We start from the raw sequence: 15,224 nt of genomic DNA, 5'->3' as shown, positions 1-15,224 counted from the left end.
GGAGATTGGTGTGCACATGCGCTCTGCTGACCTGCCAGCTGGGTGTGATTGAGGCGGCGTTGCACAGCAGTGTTTATCCGCGGACTGTATTAGCCAACCGTCAGGGTCGCAAGTAGTGGTGCCTACACAGGTTTTCTTTTTACTTTCTGAAATCTGTTGTTTAAGCCGTTGATTCATTCATGATTATTTAAATACCGAAAGTCTGTCTGCCTGGTAGGCTTGCTCAGTGTTCTCAAACATTGTGGAATTGAGGGAGGGGCTGTGAAAAAGTGTGTAGATCACCCACGCCCCTCGTTGCTTTGCACGGCTTTCTTTATACGTTCGCAAAATACCCAACACTAATACCTTCCTTGCTGACGACGCATAGCACTCTTTTAATAGTATTTCTCAAGTATTTGTTTACAAAGGAAGCAAGGAAAAGGGGACGTGGTCCAAGCCGTGCTGCTGTATCATTGTATATAGTAGTTTAAAGACCTTCCAGAAATTAAAATCATTAAAAGCTGGTTTATTTTTGAATCTCATATTTTTATCTTCATTTTGCTGGGCAGAAAGTCGGAATATTGGGCTGCCTCGTTCAGGGCCGGACGCTTACCCAACCTACTTGGAGCTTCAGAACCATGGCGACAAAGGAGGCAGGAGATGGTGAAGCAGAGTCGAGCCTTCCCTCAGCCAATGGGAGGAAGCAAATGTCTGAAAAACCAAACTATGCTCTTAAATTTACTCTCGTGGGACATACGGAAGCAGTATCATCAGTTAAATTTAGCCCTAATGGAGAATGGCTAGCAAGTTCTTCTGCTGATAAAGTAATTATAATTTGGGGAGCCTATGATGGAAAGTATGAGAAAACACTTTATGGTCACCGTCTGGAAATATCAGATGTTGCCTGGTCATCAGATTCCAGGTGGCTTGTTTCTGCCTCAGATGATAAAACGCTAAAGATTTGGGATGTGAGATCTGGAAAATGTCTGAAAACGCTAAAGGGGCACAGTAATTACGTTTTTTGCTGTAATTTCAACCCACCATCTAATCTCATCATTTCAGGATCTTTTGATGAGAGTGTGAAGATATGGGAGGTGAAAACAGGAAAGTGCCTCAAGACTTTGTCTGCTCATTCTGATCCGGTTTCTGCTGTTCATTTTAATTGTAGCGGGTCCTTGATAGTATCAGGTAGCTATGATGGTATCTGTAGAATTTGGGATACTGCATCAGGTCAGTGTTTAAAAACACTTATTGATGATGATAACCCTCCTGTCTCTTTTGTAACATTTTCTCCAAATGGTAAATATATTCTAATTGCAACCTTGGACAATACTCTTAAACTGTGGGATTACAGCAGAGGCAGATGCCTGAAAACGTACACTGGCCATAAGAATGAGAAATACTGCATATTTGCCAACTTTTCAGTTACTGGTGGAAAGTGGATTGTATCTGGTTCAGAAGATAATCTGGTTTACATCTGGAATCTTCAGACTAAAGAGATTGTACAGAAATTACAAGGTCATACAGATGTTGTAATCTCAGCAGCTTGTCACCCTACAGAAAACATCATTGCATCAGCAGCATTAGGAAATGACAAAACAATTAAACTGTGGATGAGTAACTACTAAACCCTTTAGAAATCAAGTAGTAGAGCCAAGCTGGAAAAAAAAAAAAGTTATTTAAAAAGATGGTTTCCCCTTAATTTTGGCATAGTTTTGTATTTCTTTTTAACATTGTCTTACAAGATTTCAGACCTATAATCTAAATTTGTAAAGCAAGACAACTGGAAAAACAAGTCTAGAACCTAGGGCTTCTGACTTTTAATCTGTTATTAATCTCTTATGTCTGTTCCTGAACAGATTCCCATTCTGTTCCTCCCAGTGAGTATTTTAGAGAATCAGTGTACTTGAGAAATATTTAGAAGTAAGGTTCACAAGATAGGATGACTATTAAGTGAGGAGAGCAAGGGAGTTTGGAATAACTCCAGTGTTTCTGATTTGGCAGATCAGATAGATGAATAAGAGCATAAGCCTGGGATAGTGGTGGATTGGAGATGTATGATAGATGCTACTCACACACTTTAAGTGATAGCCTATGTGATGGGGTGTGAAATGGTTCCATGGAATCGAGTCTATAAATTGGGAAAAGTAAGTCATGGTTAGGTTTGCTCTGAGAGTCTAAGAATTTTAAGTTTTTATCAAGATAAAAACTAAAAATAAACCAAAACATTATGTCATTTTACTGAAGAACCTCTCACTACTTTATGTGCCCTCGTGATATCAAGCAAGCTAAATGTCTGAATGAGGTGAGGCTATATTCTCTTCCACTATGTGTCTGACCTACTAACTCCTACCTGTGCTTCAAATGTGGTTCAGAAATCACCACTTTGTGGACCATCACTGCCTGCCTGACTCCAATCACAGCTGACAGCTGAGTTAGGTTTTCTTGTTCTTCCTATAGCTTCTGTTATAAAGTTCAGAATATATCTTTTACCGATTTGTATTGTAATGGTTTCACAGGCCATGTTTCCAGTAAATTATGAACTCTGTCAAGTATGTTTTTATTCATTTTTGTATTCTCAGTATTTATAAGGGACTAATGATGAATGACAATGTATTATACCACCATCACCACCACTACGACTTTATTCACTCCTTGCCTGCTTTCAACACATTTTTGGAATTAAGTCCCCATACTATTACTTTTGTTGATTAAAAGTATCTGACCATAGGCTAACATATTAACTTTAGTCAGACAAGGCTTTTAGGAAATATAAAGTGGAAAATGGTTTCTTCCCACTTTCCCTACAGAGACATGATAAACATGGGGGGGGAAATCTAGACATTAAGCAAAAAATAATACAATAATTGAAAGTAAGAGGACAAAGCAGTCTTAATTTTTTTTTGTATTCTTTAGTATCTTGTAATAGTGCCCATTAAATCTGATTTGCCTGACAAATTCTGAGGAATGTGAGGTATTAGAGTTATTAGTAGAGTATGACTGCCAGGAAGGTATTGTGTGAGGGTACTTGGAGAATGGGGATTAGTTAAGGACAAGTCTGAAATTCTTGGCAAGAAATTTATATTTAACCCATAAAGAAGTATTCAAAGTTACTGAATAGCAGAATGACAGAAAATGAAAAATGATCATGTGAATACTTGTTGCATGGTAACATTCGTGAGTTTTGGTTTAATGAAACTTTTATTATAGTAAATCTCCAAGGTAACACTTTAAAATATTACTTTAGAAGTTAAAAATGATATTGTTCTATGAAGAAAAATACTTATTTTTAAAATAAGTAGATTAAAATCAACTTGGTATCTAAAACATTAAGGTCAAATTATTCTAAAATAAAGTAGATCAACAGACATCATCAGATCATGAAATTATATTTGGTGCATTACATTTTACTTAGTATTTTATTAAATCAAGTTCCAATACAGCTGCATATATTACTTTCTGTTACAATCCTCTAGAGACAACTAGCAGGTTGGGATGGCTGTGAGGACTTGTCATTCATGTCATCCATTAATACTATGAAACGTGAGAATATATGAAATACCAGCATCCATACCTAAATATGAGACAGCTGGCATTGCAAAGTGTAAATGAAATACATCCTGGATGCACATGCTTATCTTTCAACACTAATAAATAAGAATATGCATTTGGTAGATTTTCGTAATTGAGAAATTTAGTGTAAAGGCAAAAGGAAAAGGACCAATTGTGAACTCTAAGCCATGCAGCAGAAGAGGTGACTGCTGGCCCCAAAGCAACTTTATGGTGCTGGGATTTCAGAGTCCTCAGAAACTCATGACCAGACCATTCTCATCACCTTCCCAGGACCTTTTCCAAGACTGCTCTCCTACAAGCCTCTGTCAACATGCCTGAAGATGGCAGAGTGTGATCTAGCTGCTTCCCAGGGCTCTCAGAAGCACCATGATATTTGGGGAGGTTAGCTCTCCAAGATGCCCCTGGGCAGTATACTGAGCTGGCTTTCCTTATCCCTCTAGAAATGAGTACACATGAGCAAGAAATACAGAACTGGAAGCCATTTTGGCTTCTGTAGAGAAATCATTTTCGTAATGAAAATTAAAGTAAGATATGGCATCTCTCTAAAGAAGAGTTAATATTAAAGTTTAAATAACTTGCCCGATTTTTCTCCAAAAAGGTGAAAGGCTGCATTTAACCTGGATCAAAGCCACAAAAATATAGACAGGTCATTTTTTTAAGGAATTTATTTGTACCACTACAGCAGAAATTTATGTCTGTGTAAACCATACTTTCATGAAACAGATCCTCATACCATATTCTTCTTAATAACAGGCTAATTGCTGCAACATTATTCCTGCATTTTCAAAAGCCAGCCAACATGGATACCTCTGCTACTCTGTTTTGGCCTTCATAGCTGCTTCCTCTCTCAGGCGAGCTTTCTTTTCTAAGTTCAGGCTTGTTAAAGACTCGTTTCTTCTGACAGCCTAAAGTGAAACAGATTTGAACAAGTGATTATTTGTGTGGGTTTGGGGAGGATGTCATTACCCTGCACTCATGTCAATAGATTAACTGTGACAGGGCATGCCCACAATGGTCTGCTGTGTGCACATTGGGCACAGACACATCCTCCCCGTGCCTTCTGCTTCCTCTAACGCTTTACAGTACAGTAGCCCATCCAGTCAAGCATGAGAGAAATGCTGCACCTCTACCTTCTCTTTCTGGCATGTTTCTGTAAATCTAGCCTCTTCCCTTATAATTAATTCCCTTATCTTTTCCCTTTTTTCTCTCTTTAGTATTAATACCTTTTTGTTTCCATTTCTATCCTTTCTTTCCTTTCACTTTTTTTTGTTGCTACCATTTCTCCTATCCTAACTCATTTGTATATTTTCATACCCTTCAAACTCCTTACTCCTCTTTTACCAAAAATATTCAGCTTTGGAGATCCCAGACTTTACTAAATACTACGACTGATGACACTCACCAGTATCTATCCCACTACTCCAACCTGTGGGAGTAAACAGCAGTGGGGGAGAGGCAACCATTCTCTTCCCTTGTTTCCTTCCACGTGACCTATTACATGCCTGTGAAGCTTACATAAGCCGACCAGTTTCAGAAGTTTTATACCAAATAAGTGAAACTAGCACCCTATACATAAGGTAGAATTTTCTTCTGTGTAATTTCACATGTAAAGAATCAGGTATGGGAAGGGGTAGGAGAATGGGAATGGTACCTTGATGGTAAGGACAGAACATACAATGGCTAACTTCTCTCTTCTATATAGCATTAAGTCTAAAAGTTCTCCATTCTACAGTACCATTTACCAACTTTTAAGAAGTGGATAGTTCCATGTAAAACAAATGAAACGGCTTTCTGGTACATAAAGGAGAGAAAAGAAACTCTTAAAGTACATGGCGTATACCCTAGGATGACACTAGAGGAAATCCCAGGGGATAACTTGTTTCTAGAGTATTTAGACTCAGCTTACTATAATCAAGTATACAAAACCAATACAGACTTCTTAGAATTCCAGAAGCCCCTACGTCCTGTCCACATGCTTCTGCAGGTTTCAATCTGAGAACTAAGCATGAGAAGTCGAACAGGAAGTCAGAAGAAAAACTGAGGTGGGGCAGGAACAGAGATGTCTTGGAAAGAACTTCACCTAGTCCTGCACACTTGTCCCTCATGCTCCCATAAGGTCAGCCTAAATGGTCAGTATTTTCCATTCCAAGAGTCTGAAGAGAGCCAGATGTTCATTTCCTTTTACTCTGCACTCACTGGGGATAAGGAAGTCAGTTATCACTGGGTTGGCAGAAGAACCTTTTTAATATTTTATAATAGATATAAGACATCTCTTTCCACATGGAAGTTGTGATATATAAAATTAGACATAGTATTAAAATAAGGGTTTGACCAGTCCTGCTGCATATAAAAAAAAACATATTTTAATCACAAGATAGTACTATGAGTTTGGGAACTTGAAAAGTTGGCTCTACATTTTTATCCTGCCACTTATTAGCTATGTGACTTTGGGAAAGTGATTTAATAGCTCTGAGCTTCAGGTTTCTCTTTTATAAAGTATGGATACTAAGAGAACCACTGCTTAGGTTCTCAGGGCATTGTGGTGATTCAGTGAGTTTAATAGTACCTGTGACATAATGAGGACTCAATAATTGGGAGCAATTTTACTATCAACCTCAATTAGACGGGTCTAGATTCAAACTGTGCTCTGCCATTCAGGAGATGGGCAAGTGAGAAAAGCTTTCTAAGCCACGTCTCCTCATCTATAAATAAGGTGCTAATAATAGTATCTATTCCACTGTGCTGTTCTGAGGTTCAAATGAAAGAACAGCCAAGTGCTTAGAAGACAGTGAATACTCAATTAATGATAGCTATTAATAATGATGTATGTTAAAACAGATTTCTGGACTTGAATACCTTTGTACCTGTTTAGGAGCTATGGTCCTTACACATATGGCCCAGTGTGGCTGAGCTTCAAGTAAAGAATGGTGACAAGAATGCTCACCAGGGTTAAGGCAGTTAGAGTGTGGATAAATAAGCCCATGTACCAGGAGTGCGTTATAGATATGTAGGTGTCATCATTAGATACAACAGTGTCATTTTTCTTGTTTCACAATTTTTTATGACATCTGTGATAACCACTTTTTTTTGTTTACTTCATGCAAAAATAATTCAGTCCTTCACTTTGCCAAAGTTAGGGTTTGCTATTTATCCCCAGACAGGATATCCCAGGTTTGTCCCTACTGTGTCTTATTTTGTTTCTTATCATTTCTTGTGTAGAAAGTAACCAACTCTTCGCAGAGACTAAATATGAGGGTCAACCCCTGATTTCCTCTAGATCCTTTGTAGAAAACAGAGACAGAGAAGAAGTCCACTCTCACCTTCTTGCCCTCAATAACCATCAAGATACATCCGGCCACTGTCAGGGCAATCATTACATAGCTGATCTTCACCCGGATCTTGTTCTTTGCAGCATCAAGCATCTCAAACCTAGTAATACAATGAGATCATGACAGACAGTTAACATTTCTCTTTCTGAAGTTGCCAGTAGGAAATAAGCTCTATGTCTGACAAGTCAAAAGTGGAGTGGTACCCATAAATATAAAAAAGATGTGAGACCTGGAAATCTTGTAGGATTTGGGGGAGGATGGGGAATTTTCATAACTCATTTTAAATTTACATATAAAATCCAACAAGATAGCACAAACTTAAAGAAAAAGAGAAAAAGTGTGAAGACAGAAAGTGGATCCAGGAACAAAGGGGGGAAAAAAAAGGGGCAAAATGTATTAACCTATGCTTGCTATGCTCGTCCCCAATTTTGGCTTTCAAGTTTCACATTAGCAGCCAATGCTAAAAGTGAAACCGGAAGATATTTCTCCCTGGGGTTCTTAAGAAGATGCTATGTGATACAATGATTGTCTGAACAACATCCTGACAACAAATACTGCAATGAGCTTCATGAGTTTCATATGTTTCAACATGAATCACAATTCAGACAGAAAACAAACGTGGGAGAGAGTTAAACAATGTGCTCTTTATACCCAAGTTTTTGCTTTCTGCCTTGAACCAGGAACAGATTTAATAATCTAAATCTAATACTTCTAATACTTAGATTTAGAACCAGGAATAGATTCTAGACAATATGTGCAACAGAGAAAGATCCTTTAAGCAATGCTTCCTTAATGTTTACCTTTTAACTAATGTTTTGCTAAAATCGCATGACAGTGAACTTGAGACTGTGCTCTTTGGCAAGTACGTCTTTGAACCTGTCCACTGAATACAGACCCATGTGCCTTAACAGAACACTGAGGGTTGGATTATCATTCTTGTGTGAAAACTAAGACGCCTAACAAGGAAGAGTCTAAAGAGAAGGCCATTCCACCTTTGTGATTCTGTATGGAGGCAGTGAGTTGCAGTTCTATTACATGAGCCTGGTAGATACTCAGGGCAGCGTATGAAGAGTCTAAATGGGCCCCAGAGAGAGTAATGGCCTACTCAGTAGGGATGTAGATAGGAAGTGATTATCTCTAGATGATGGGATGGGAGTGCTAACTTCCTTCCTCTCTTTTTCCCCCCAGATTTTTAATACACATTACTTTTGAAATCAGGGGGAAAAAAATACTTTAAAAATGCTTGGAAGGAGGCACAGTGTCCAGGCATTGCAGGAGGCAGAACCCTGAAAGCATACACACTGTGATATAAGAGCTGGGACCCAGTGAGGTGGCAGTGTGAAGGGAGTTCTCTAGGCACTGAAACTGGGCCTGCAGGGCAGTGGGAGGAACCAGGGACAACTGCTAAGGACAGTGAATTGCTCTGTTAAGAGCATCTGAGAGCTCACCAACCACAAACTAAACTACCCATGCTGACAATATTTTATGTGAATTGGCATGGATATGCCAGTCTAAAGTGCTGCGATACTCATGAAAAGAAACATATTTTACTTTTCATTACAAGAATTTTTCATTCAAAATATTTTACATTAAAAGAGCAAAATGCATTTAAATAAGGCCATGAGGTTGCCCTCCCACAGAAGCAATCAGAGTGGGCAGTGCCTGTTCAGAACTACCAGCACAAGGATGAACTCTTGCTCAGGCCCAGGGAAGAGCATTCTATGGTGACTCACTAGGTAGTACTTTGGGTTTAAGGGGGATCTTGGAACCACCGGCAAGGCAGACTGAAGAAGGTGTTCCATGGCAAAGTCTACACAGCACCTATTAGGGCCATGGGTATACACCAGCTTGTTTTCTGCTGGAATATTCAGGAAGAAATTAAGACACAGGCAGGAACTTAACATCATTCTTATTTCCAACTTGCTCTTATTTCCCAGGAGAGTGCACTGTCATCTTATCTAAGAAGGACCAGGGCTTTCCTGCTGAAGTAATTTTAGTGAAAATAAGGTACTATTTAATTTGACAGACAGAAGTAGAACGGCTCTGTTAAAGCCATTGTAAACAAAAAGCAAGTAAGACTTCTCTTCCTGGGAAAAGATGCCCTGAATGAACTCAGATATTTTAAAATCATGCCTTGGAACCCGAAACCAGAAGTTCCAGGAATAGTTTCTTGCTAGAAGGGAACATCTAAGAGCTTTTTTCCCAACTCCCTATCAGTAAAGATGATGATGCCCCACAGGGGAGATGGCATCTACTTCTCACAATCTCTCTTGGCTGAGATGCAAACCAATCAGGGTCTTTAACATCAGGAGGCTGGAGCAGTGGTTCTCAACCAGGGTTTCGTTTTGTTTTGTTTTGTCCCCCCAGGGGACGTTTGGCAATGTCTGGAGACATTTTTCATTGTTACAACTAAGTGCCACTGGCATCTGGAGGATGACTGAGCAAGGATGCTGCTAAACATCCTATCGTGTACACAACAGCCTCCGACAACAAAGGATTATCTGGCCCAAAATGTCGATAGCACGGGGATTGAGAAACCCTGAGTCAGAGGAATCTATACTTATCTCCAGACTCTGAAAAAGTCCCAAGATCTCAGCCACAGCTGGGTTTAAGAAAGTTGGTGATAGGAAGCATGCTTTCCGGGATCCCAGAAAGAGACTATGTTGTTCTTAAATACTGTTATGCCTTTGGTTGAATACTTGGGTGGATTTTATAGAATATAATTATTGTCAGTGATACCTAACTGATATACCTAGATTAAAAAGCTGAAAACAGTGAACATCACTGCTTAGTCAGATTTCTGTAGCTAGGAGAGGAAATCAATCAGTTGACTTTTGACTACTTGACAGCTCTCCACTAGGTGCAACATAACATATCAATGAGAAGGCATGGATTTTCCAGCACTGTTTTTATTGCAGGTACTTGCCAAAGAGGAAACATTTACAGAAGTTAAGACTGTTCTAGGATTTGGCTGAAATGTTTTCAATAGGGACTCAAAGGAACTGTTTTTCCTTTGAAATGGATCAGTGAGAAATAAAAGCTGCTTACAACCCCTAAGTTCAGCACTCACGAGACAGTCTCTGGGATTTCATCTTCCTTTTTGAAGCGACCTGACCATATCAGGATCTTCCTCTCCCAATGTGTAGGTTTGTGTAATGGCACTCTGTGGCTGTAAGTGTCTATGAAAAAAACAAGACAAGACATCTTACTTATTTGAGGTTATGACTCTCAAATTTAGCAATTAAAAAGTGCTATTCGTGCTTTTTAGCTATCCACTAAACAGAACCGTTGAGGAACCTCAAGCGAATTAGAGCTTTGTTTGAATGGAATTTCTTAGGATGCCGCATTTGTCAAATGAGATTCAAAAATCTGTGAAGGCTGAGGTAAAATAAAAGCATTATTTCCTAGCAGTTGAAAGTTGAAAGAACACCATAAGCAAGTATATAAAGATAAAGATGAACTAAGAAGGGAACAATGAGAAGCTTATTTGACTTCAGTAGAAAAAGAACAAGGTTATAAGGTAAAATAAGATTATCAAAGATCCTGAATGCCAGGCTAAGCTTTTTAAACCTGATTTGGGAACTCTGAAGCAAAGAAGAAGTTAATGTTTTAAAAGATTAATCTGCATAATAGATGGAAGAGAGAAAGGAAGGATAGGATAGAGTGGGCAACAAGTCCAAACAGGACCTTGTAATACAACAGTGCGGTGATATGGTCCGAACTGGTTGGAACGGTGAGAAGAGAGACAAAAAAGTCAATCTGAAGATGACTGAAAGAATTTGGAGACTGATTAAGACAAGGAAGGAATCAAATAGCCTCAAATGTGAATGAGCAAGACAACAATAGTACTGTTAACCAAAATCAGGAGACTGAAAAGAACCAGTTAGGAAAGGAAAAAGCATGGATACCATTTTATATCTATCCATTGGGTCTAAATTTACAACATCTGAATAGGTTTCATGAATTAAGTCAAAAGCAGAGATAATCATCAGTGCAAAGGGAGAGCCAGTGAAGATGATTAAGACCCAAGAGACTGTCCAGGAGAAAGAGGCAGCAGACGAAAATGAAGTGGCCAAGGAGGCGGATGAACAAGAAAGGCACACAACCACAGACTGTAAGAGAAAGTCTTTCAAAAAAATAAATAAATAAAATAAAAGGAGAAGTCATTGAAGATAAGGAGCAGAAAAAGTTAGGGAATCACAAAATGCTAGGGTTAGAAGGGACCTTCAGAGATAATCTCATTTAACTTCCACGTGCTGCCTACATCTCTCACAGACAGACCATCTCCTTGACTGTTACCTACTCCTTCATACTCCTTCCCACTGCCACATCATCGTGCTGTGCCTCTCTCACTTAACCAGAAGGCAACAGCAAAGGGAACTGGGAAGTCACTAGGAAAAAAATCCATAAAGAACCAAAGGTGAGAAAAGAGGTTTAGAAGTATAGAAATGGTATTGCTGTAGTTTTATTTTTTAACTCTCCCAGCACTTGGCACAACTCTATAGTTGTTGTTTTTTTGCTTTCTTTCCATTGTAAGTACATTAAAGATAATTTGGAAAGTATAGATATAAAAGTAGAAGATAAAAACTATCCCTAATTCTCCTGTTGTAGCATAATCACTATATTTTTACTTTGGTAGTGTTTCCTAAGTCTTATCCCTGTGTGTATATGTGTCATTTATATGTATATCATGATGTGCTTAAACACGATATAAAATTTTGTATCCTATTTGTTCATGGACATAATGACAAACATTTTCCATGCCAGTGCATGGTATTTACAAGCACCATTTCCAACAGCTGTACAATCTCATCAAGTACATCTAACATACATAATTAATCATTCCCAGATTATTTGACATTTAGATTTAGTTCTCATTTTCCTATTATAAAAATGGGAACATCTTTACACTCAGAGATTTTCCACATTTGGGGTTATTCCTGAGGATAGATACCCAGAAGTGAAACACCAGGTTGAAGGATATAAACATTTTTAAGCTCCTGATAACTATTCGTTGAGGATAGTTCTTTTCCATTCACCAAGACCTGCCTGACCCGAGCGTACACCCATGAAGAAGGAACAAGCAAATAGCTTGTGGGACCCTACAGTTTATATATTATGCTCCTTGTTTCCACAGTAGTGACAGTGACAAGGGTTTGAGTTAAGAATAGGAGTACTGATGGCTGAAATTAATGCCCAAGCCAGAGGCTGGTGCTAGTTATATTGTATCCCAAACATTATTTCCTAATGTGGTTCATCTTTGGGGTTCCTAAAAGATAACTTCTAGATCACTATTTACTTTGGTGCATCCATTCTCCAACAAAAAGCTCCAATCTAATCCTGGAAATAAGAGATGAAAGTGACAAGTGAGGAAAAGGAAGAAAGCATTGCTACATGTGAGCCAATAATAGTACAATTTGGGAGGCCTCAACTATAGGACAGGGTATGACAACGCTGCGATGACTTGTCTTTTAGGTTGTTTTGATTCCAAGTTGTTCCATTCATCAGGAGCTTCCATAACTGGTAAAATGAATACATACTTACAGGGTGGAGCTTTTGGACTTTCTTGTGGTTTGGTGCAAAATCCATTTATTCTCTTCAAATCAGAGTTTCTGGTAAGTCTTAGAGATGAGGAAGCATCTCTTTCAAATAACCTAAAATAGCTTCCTAGAAAAAGACAGGAAAATGTTTCAGAGAAAGAAAATCTAATGGTGTCTCAAAATAGGAAATACCTACAAGGTTTATATTTCATTTATAAAAATTAACTCATTTAAAAAGTGAATATACTACTGTGCATGTAAGATACATATATTTAATTTTTTTAATGTTTACTTTTGAGAGAGAGAGAGAGAGAGAAAGTGTGAGTGGGGGAGGGGCAGAGAGGGAGGCAAGAATCCCAAGCAGGCTCAAGGCTCTGAGCTGTCAGCACAGAGCCTGATGTGGGGTTTGAACTCACAAACCGTGAGATCATGACCTGAGCTGAAATCGGATGCTTAACTGACTGAGCCACCCAGGCTCATACATATATATATATATATATATATATGTATATATAAGATACATATATTTAAAGTGTGATCCTTGGTGCTGTTTTAAAATATACATGTTTTGCTCATCAGGAAATTAGCAATTTGTAATATAAACATTTTATCAGCTGTTTATAAAAGTACTTCTCACACGTATTTTGTCATAACAATGCTCCTGATGGAAATATTACATATTACAGCACTGGGTTATTTAGGTAAAGATTAGAACCTCTCACGAGTGATAAATCAAGATGCCAAATTGCCAATATGACTCTGGTATACTCTGGGTAGGGGGCTGCAATGTCCAGCAAGGGGCTCTAGAAAGCCTTGTTTTGCCTAAGCCATAATTCCCCAACTGGAAATCAACTTCAGGTATAGTAATTGTGTAAAGTTTTTAAACTATATATTAAAAAATGTATAAAGCTATATTATATATATAGCTAATTTTAAAATCTAAATTCTAAGCACACTTAGAGATCAGTACTATAAATCTCCATGCACTCACCACCCAGTGTCAACAATTATCAACACATGGCCAATAAATAGTTTCATCTGAACACCCCTCCCTACTTCCTACTGAATTATTTTAGAGCAAATCCTAAACATCCTATTAGTTCACCTATGAATACTTCAGTATGTATCTCACAACAGCAACTTTTCAAAATCATTATCCAGAATACCATTAGCTCAACTAAAAAATATTTCCTTGATCTTAGCATATTATGATCAAATATTATATTTCCCCAATGGGCTCATTTTTTTAATAGTTGATTTATTCTAAATAAGTGTACATTGAATATGCCTTATCATTTGTTGAAGAAACTACATCATTAATTCTATAGAATTTCCCTCATTTCAGATTTTGCTGATTGTATCCCCATGGTGTTGTTTAACATATTCTTCTAATTCTTTTTCCTCGTAAACAGATTTTTGAGGCTTCATCAGAGTTAAGTTAGAATTTTTAGGAATAATATGCCATAGGTGGTACTGTGTTCTTCCTACTGTATCTTATCAAGAGGCATACATCAATTTTATTTTGTTAAGATTTATCAGTAGATGCTATCAGTCTGACTCATCCCTTATAAAGTTCTCCATCAATCTTTCATTTAATGTTTTTATCAGACATTGATGATTGTTACCTAGATCTATTGTTTCATTATAGAATATAAAATGGTAATATTCTACATGAACTACTGGATTATTCTAAGGTAAAAGTCCACAGGAAATGTGGAATGAATGCTTGATTCTTTCCATTTGCCAGTTTCAAACTGATGAACTGTTTTCCTTGCAGCCTCCACAGGCGACCTTTTGTTTAAAAATAACATAAGGAACGCTTGCATTTTAACACATTATGTACTCCAGCCCATTTCAGTCATTTTTCTTTTTGATGCTCAGATATTCCCATTTTTAGCCACTAGGGACCCTTCCAAATTGGCTCCTGAGTACTTTCAACATGTGCTCAGTAATCATTGATAGCTTCCCTACTTTCGGACATGATGCTCCAGATTTGTTTTGAATGCTTCCTGTCTCTGATTTAGGATCAGACATTCCTTCAGGGTGCTATGGTTTTTAAAGAGGAAGTATTACTGGGTTTGTCATTGTTTCCATGCCTTCTCAGTTAACAAAACTAGGAAATACATTCATTCCTAAAACAAATGTATGCCTAAGAATTTAGTTTTGGTTAGCCATTTTCACCTTTAGCCTTAGCATGAAATTTTTAAATCAATCATAATTAATCAGAATTCTTTTTTTTTTTTTTAGTGTTTTTATTTATTTTTGAGAGACAGAGCATGAGCAGTGGAGGGGCAAAGAGAGAGGGAGACACAGAATCCGAAGCAGGCTCCAGGATCCGAGCTGTCAGCACAGAGCCTGACGCGGGGCTCGAACTCATGAACTGTGAGATCATGACCTGAGCTAAAGCCAGACGCTTAACCGACTGAGCCACCCAGGTGCCCCATAAATAAATCAGAATTCAAAGCAGAAAAAGCCAGAAATACTTTTGATGAGTGAGAGAAGAAAGGGGAGTGATTCTGAGTATGGGGGTCATAGTACAAGAGAGACCGGGGCTGATAGGATTCAGAATCAGAAGACCCCTAGGGTCCTAGAACATGGAAAAAGGGGAGCACTATGAAGTACAATGGAACAGGAAAGAAAGTTGGAAAGACACCGGTGATAAATTTACTAGTGTCCTGGCACTCTGTGATGCTCTGGGTGACAAAAAAAGTAATGCCTAAAACTTGTCTTTAATGCAACCAAAATGTTCCCTCACAGTTTTATGGATAAAAGCTCACAGGTAAGTTCAAGTAGTTTTTAAGAT

General features: G+C 38.1%; 2 protein-coding genes across 4 annotated transcripts in view; one reads left to right on the top strand and one right to left on the bottom strand.

Annotated features, from left to right (window-relative positions):
* Positions 1 to 18: 18 nt before the first annotated feature.
* On the top strand, positions 19 to 3,211 carry WDR5B (WD repeat domain 5B). Of its 2 annotated transcripts, none has more exons than XM_042955944.1 (2): positions 19 to 130; positions 549 to 3,211. In XM_042955944.1, the coding sequence occupies exon 2, from the start codon at positions 618 to 620 to the stop codon at positions 1,605 to 1,607; it is 990 nt and encodes a 329-aa protein (XP_042811878.1). In that variant the 5' UTR covers positions 19 to 130; positions 549 to 617; the 3' UTR covers positions 1,608 to 3,211. The 2 variants fall into 2 exon arrangements, with proteins under 2 accessions (XP_042811878.1, XP_042811879.1); XM_042955945.1 differs by having other exon boundaries at positions 59 to 112.
* Positions 3,212 to 3,285: 74 nt separating this feature from the next.
* Positions 3,286 to 15,224, bottom strand: part of FAM162A (family with sequence similarity 162 member A) — a 28,034-nt gene continuing 16,095 nt past the window's right edge. The window contains exons 2-5 of one of the 2 annotated variants that reach the window (XM_042955946.1): positions 12,426 to 12,548; positions 9,952 to 10,060; positions 6,873 to 6,981; positions 3,286 to 4,457 (exon numbers count right to left, since the gene is read on the bottom strand). In XM_042955946.1, coding sequence (XP_042811880.1) covers positions 4,365 to 4,457; positions 6,873 to 6,981; positions 9,952 to 10,060; positions 12,426 to 12,548 — 434 coding nt within the window. In that variant the 3' untranslated portion in view covers positions 3,286 to 4,364. The remainder of the gene's footprint in view (positions 4,458 to 6,872; positions 6,982 to 9,951; positions 10,061 to 12,425; positions 12,549 to 15,224) is intronic. The other variant, XM_042955947.1, reaches the window with a different exon arrangement.

Source organism: Panthera leo, chromosome C2 (assembly GCF_018350215.1).
Source record: "Panthera leo isolate Ple1 chromosome C2, P.leo_Ple1_pat1.1, whole genome shotgun sequence".
In the NCBI taxonomy this organism is placed as follows: domain Eukaryota; kingdom Metazoa; phylum Chordata; class Mammalia; order Carnivora; family Felidae; genus Panthera; species Panthera leo.
The sequence above is the reverse complement of the archived record's forward strand: the minus strand, read 5'-3'. Positions and strand labels throughout refer to the sequence as shown.

What these genes read in the sequence shown, in the direction of transcription:
- WDR5B (XM_042955944.1), top strand. Translation starts at nt 618, where the DNA reads ATGGCGACAAAGGAGGCAGGAGATGGTGAAGCAGAGTCGAGCCTTCCC.